At 33.7% G+C, this 4347-nt stretch overlaps 1 protein-coding gene across 1 annotated transcript; it reads right to left on the minus strand.

The window, feature by feature from the left end:
- Positions 1–401: 401 nt before the first annotated feature.
- On the minus strand, positions 402–4055 carry LOC146909618 (uncharacterized). Its single transcript, XM_085725248.1, has 5 exons — positions 3474–4055; positions 2960–3061; positions 2268–2631; positions 2062–2164; positions 402–849 (listed from the first exon to the last, which is right to left on the minus strand). The coding sequence occupies exons 1-4, from the start codon at positions 3516–3518 to the stop codon at positions 2067–2069; spliced, it is 609 nt and encodes a 202-aa protein (XP_085581374.1). The 5' UTR covers positions 3519–4055; the 3' UTR covers positions 402–849; positions 2062–2066.
- Positions 4056–4347: the final 292 nt, after the last annotated feature.

Here is a 4347-nt window from a genome sequence, read left to right on the forward strand (position 1 = left end):
AAATGAATGAGAAGTTTCTAACCATAACTTTCTTAAGGCTATGTGTAGGTGGTGGTGGATATAATGAGGCATTACCTTATTAACCACTATAACTAACGACTAACAAGGGATCCCGTGATTGTATCATCAGGGCACGCTTATGATCGAATTTAAATTGCAGAGTGGATAGCCTAAGCACTACACATGTCCTAGAAGTGGACATTGGACAAAGACTAATTCAAAATTCTATGGAAATAATGCCCCTGTGAATGAGCCAACCACCGATAAGAAAATTAGCAGCAAGAGACGCAAGAATTAGGATGCTATATCGGGTTGGATAATTGGCAACAGTTCAACAGATATCCAAATTCAAATTAGCATATGAAATTTGGTTACTCGCCACAACCAGATTGGACAATAGATGAATCAATAGTAGAGGATATTTCATTTCCTGTAACACTGGTTATTCCATTTCCTGTAACACTTTTAAAATAAAAGATTCAAGAACCAGGAATATGTTGACTGCATTTTTCAAGCTATGGATCTATAACAAGATTTTAACATGGTAGCCAAAGCAGTTGACAACATATTTAAAATACTTGAATCAGAAAAGACTATGGAAGCAAGAAAAAATGTTGCAGCAGAAATATCTATCTATAGCTCATCTATGATAGATGATTGTAGAGTGCAAATTGGAGCAAATTCTAAAGCAATGCCTACTCTAGTTGAACTGTTCAAAGAAAGTACACCAATTGGTAAAAGAGATGATGATACTGCATTAGGCCTATCCATGCAAAACCCTCAAGAGCTTATCTTTCACCTTTCAAGCAATCACCAAGAAAGACTCACGACCGTTCAAGAGGCCCAAATCTGCATTCAAAATATTTAAAAAAAAAATAAAAAATGTTAATTGAATTGCGTCTATTGAATAGATTTTGATGTTAATTTTCTCATTTTAAATTGGTATCCAACATAAGTTCAATACATTACTTGTTTCTCTAACTTTACAAATTGTTTTGTGATTAAAGTAGAAACACAGTTGATGTTATTCGGACACCACACACACACACACAGACACACATACATACATACATATATATACATATATATATATATATGTGTGTGTGTGTATATATATATGTATGTATATATATATATATTTAACAGAAATTAATACCATAAACTATTAGCATCAGCCCTTAGGTAATACCGTAAATTATTAAGTAAAACAAAGGTGAATTAAGCATGCAACAAAACAACTTGCCAACAGTTTGTCCTTTACAGAGATACCACGCTTGAAATCAGAGTGTTTATCGGAATCAAAAGAACGAAAGTCTGGGTCTAAAGACCATTCCATAATGAACAAAATTATTCCAAAACTCAAATTTGAAAGGTAAACAAATGTCAAAATATTCAAGCACTAAACACCGTACATAAACTGTGCATAGATTAACAGATTAACAGCTGTGAATTGTGATGGAACAGGAAAACATGAAATGTAAACTTTATTAGTGCACAACCATTTGTTAGATGTGATATTTCTGACTAGCAAACAATTTTTGAAGACAAACTGATGGAAAATTCATGGGTTAACACTACGTATTTATTATGCAGTTACACAATGGATCAACAAAATTAAAGATATGGATTTGCTGCGGTCACTATTTTTAGTCACTACAGTCACGTAGATCTGCACCGTTCAATTAAACTAACGTTTCACAAACAACCACACAGTCTCTTCTACAAATAAAGGAATTCAGAATTTCACACAATTTTGCACACATGAAACGACTCTTTTCCTTTAATTATCATACAATTTAAATTTAAGTTCTCTTCTACAAATAAAGGAATTCAGAATTTCACACAATTTTGCACACATGAAACGACTCTTTTCCTTTAATTATCATACAATTTAAATTTAAGTTCTAAAAACTATATTTATAGACAACTTATTAGAAAGAAAAAAATAAATAAAATTTTGTGAGTTGCAGGTATACTAATAGCAAAGCAAAAACATACAACAAGAGGGCAGAATAAAAAGTAAACAATACAATAAAGAAACTAAATGATAAAACACCTTACATGAATTATGGCAAGGAGTTCCAGCGATCTCTAATGCTAATGAGTTCTTCCTTGGCCCACGGAATCAAGTGCTCCTTATGCAAATGTATGCCCAAAAGAAGCTCTACAGTAAACATTGACAAAAAATTAAATAAAAAAAGGTATGGAATTACAACGAAAAGGTGAACGACAAATTACCAAAAAAAAAATGAAAAATAAACCATTACTTTCTTCCTTTGAAGTGTATTGAAATTTGAGTGGCAACTTCCTTTCGGAATCCTGAACATATTGTTCATAATCATCTAGTCGCTTCTGCTTCCAACACATTTCGTTCCAGACCTTGGCACTCTCAATTTCACCCTCACTAGCATCATCTCTTGGAACAATTATATCATCACGAGGCACAACAGCAAATATCTGCTCGAGAAGAGCATTATCATAAACCACTTGCTTCAAAAAATTCTTCCTTAAGGAAGCCGCTCTCCGTGAGCGGAGAGAAGACATCATCCTACCCATAGAAGCCATCATTCTACCCATTCCAGTCATTCTCCTCAAAGCGAGAGGAGCCATTCTTCGACAAACAAGAGGGACCTGGTAAACATGTGACATAATGCTTGATATACTAAAAGTAATGCGAAATGCAGTTATTAATCTAAGAAATAGCAAATTTAATAAAATCCTCAATCATGTGAGGCAAGTGCCATAAAACAAATAATGAAAATTACAATACAAATATAGAAATCACTAGTCACTGAGATCATCAAGTGTCAAACACTCAAATAAAAACTGTAACATATGCTAAAGCTATAAATAATGTAATACAAAAGTTAACCTAACTTTTATAAATCATTACTATAGATAATGTAATACAAAGGTTAATCTAATTGGCCACCTTCAATTCATCTAATGTGGAAATTACCTTGTGTTTTTTCTTAGCAACTTCCTTCTTTTCACCTTGATCCAAACGACTCTGTCTTTCTTCGAGGTAGGCCAGAAGCATTGCATCTTCAACTTTCTGAGACTGAAATTTACCCAATTGAATTAACAAAGGAACGCTACAGCCTAATTGGAAGCCTAATTGGAAGTTCATAGGAAAATTAACCTAAACTAAATAAGAAATCAAACAACATTAATACAAATTTGAATGCAATGAAATTTCAAGAAACCTAATTGGAAGTTCATAAGAATATTTCTAATCAAATCTCAAGAAACCTGATAAGAAATTCATAGCAAAATTAAAACAAATTTCGAACATAAAACAAATTAGAAATTAATCCGATCTACAAATTCATAACAAAATTACATTATAAAATCAAATTTCGAAAAACCTAAAAATGAAAAAGAAATCAAATATGCACATTAATACAAAATGTGAATATAGGGAAGAACCAGATGTTAATAGGATTATCAAATGTCAACTTTCACAAGAATACCTTCAGTTTCAGGAATTCTTGCTTGTAGTAGGAAAGGGTCACCATTTTCAAGTTCTTGCGGAAGCTTAAGAACAGCTTGTAGTTGAAAAACTAGGAAATGAAGAGTTTTATTTATTCCCGCCTAAAGCACATTCTGTTATAAGTCGTTTCTTTTTCTTTCGTTTTTTTTTTTTTTTCCTGGAGGTAACTCTGATACGAGTGGATGGGTTCGGGTCGGATTGCCCCGGTTTGTAATCTGATAAGCCCACACACTCAAAACCATGGTAATCAAAACCGGACTCATGGCCGGTCCGATTGACCCTCTAAACCGCTGGCACATAAAACCGGGAAACCGGCAAAAACCGGCGATTCACACAGATTAGCCGGTCTGACCGTATTTGTTATATTTTGTTTTGTTCTGCTCCCATTTTACACGATTCGAATCGAACAGAGAAGAAAAACAGAGATAGGGAGAAATAAAAAGGAAGGAAATCAATTCATGTTGCCGAAGTTTCCATAGAAGAAGCAGGAGAAGAAAGGAAAAAAGTCAAGGGCAAAAATATGAAGGCAGGCATGCATCTGTACTGAGCTGCGGCTGATTACTAGTGTTTTCAATAGTCTATTGGGCTTTTACTTTGTGGCCCAACTCTTATCTCTATTTTCTTTGAAAACTACTCTTTTCCATTCAATTTTGCTCATTCCCACTTCCAACTTTCTAATATAACTTTAATATGAGTTAACTCACGTTCGCTATACTCAACGTGAATTAACTCACGTTAGAATTCGAAGTGCTTTAACTCACGACTCACGCTGATATTTAGCATAAGCATGAGTTAATTCATGTTGGGTTGCATTTGTAGGGGGGAATTGTCTTTGCATTGATTGATTATATATT

Source organism: Medicago sativa, chromosome 7 (assembly GCF_051527215.1).
Source record: "Medicago sativa cultivar Bolivia chromosome 7, Bolivia_mono, whole genome shotgun sequence".
Lineage (NCBI taxonomy): Eukaryota > Viridiplantae > Streptophyta > Magnoliopsida > Fabales > Fabaceae > Medicago > Medicago sativa.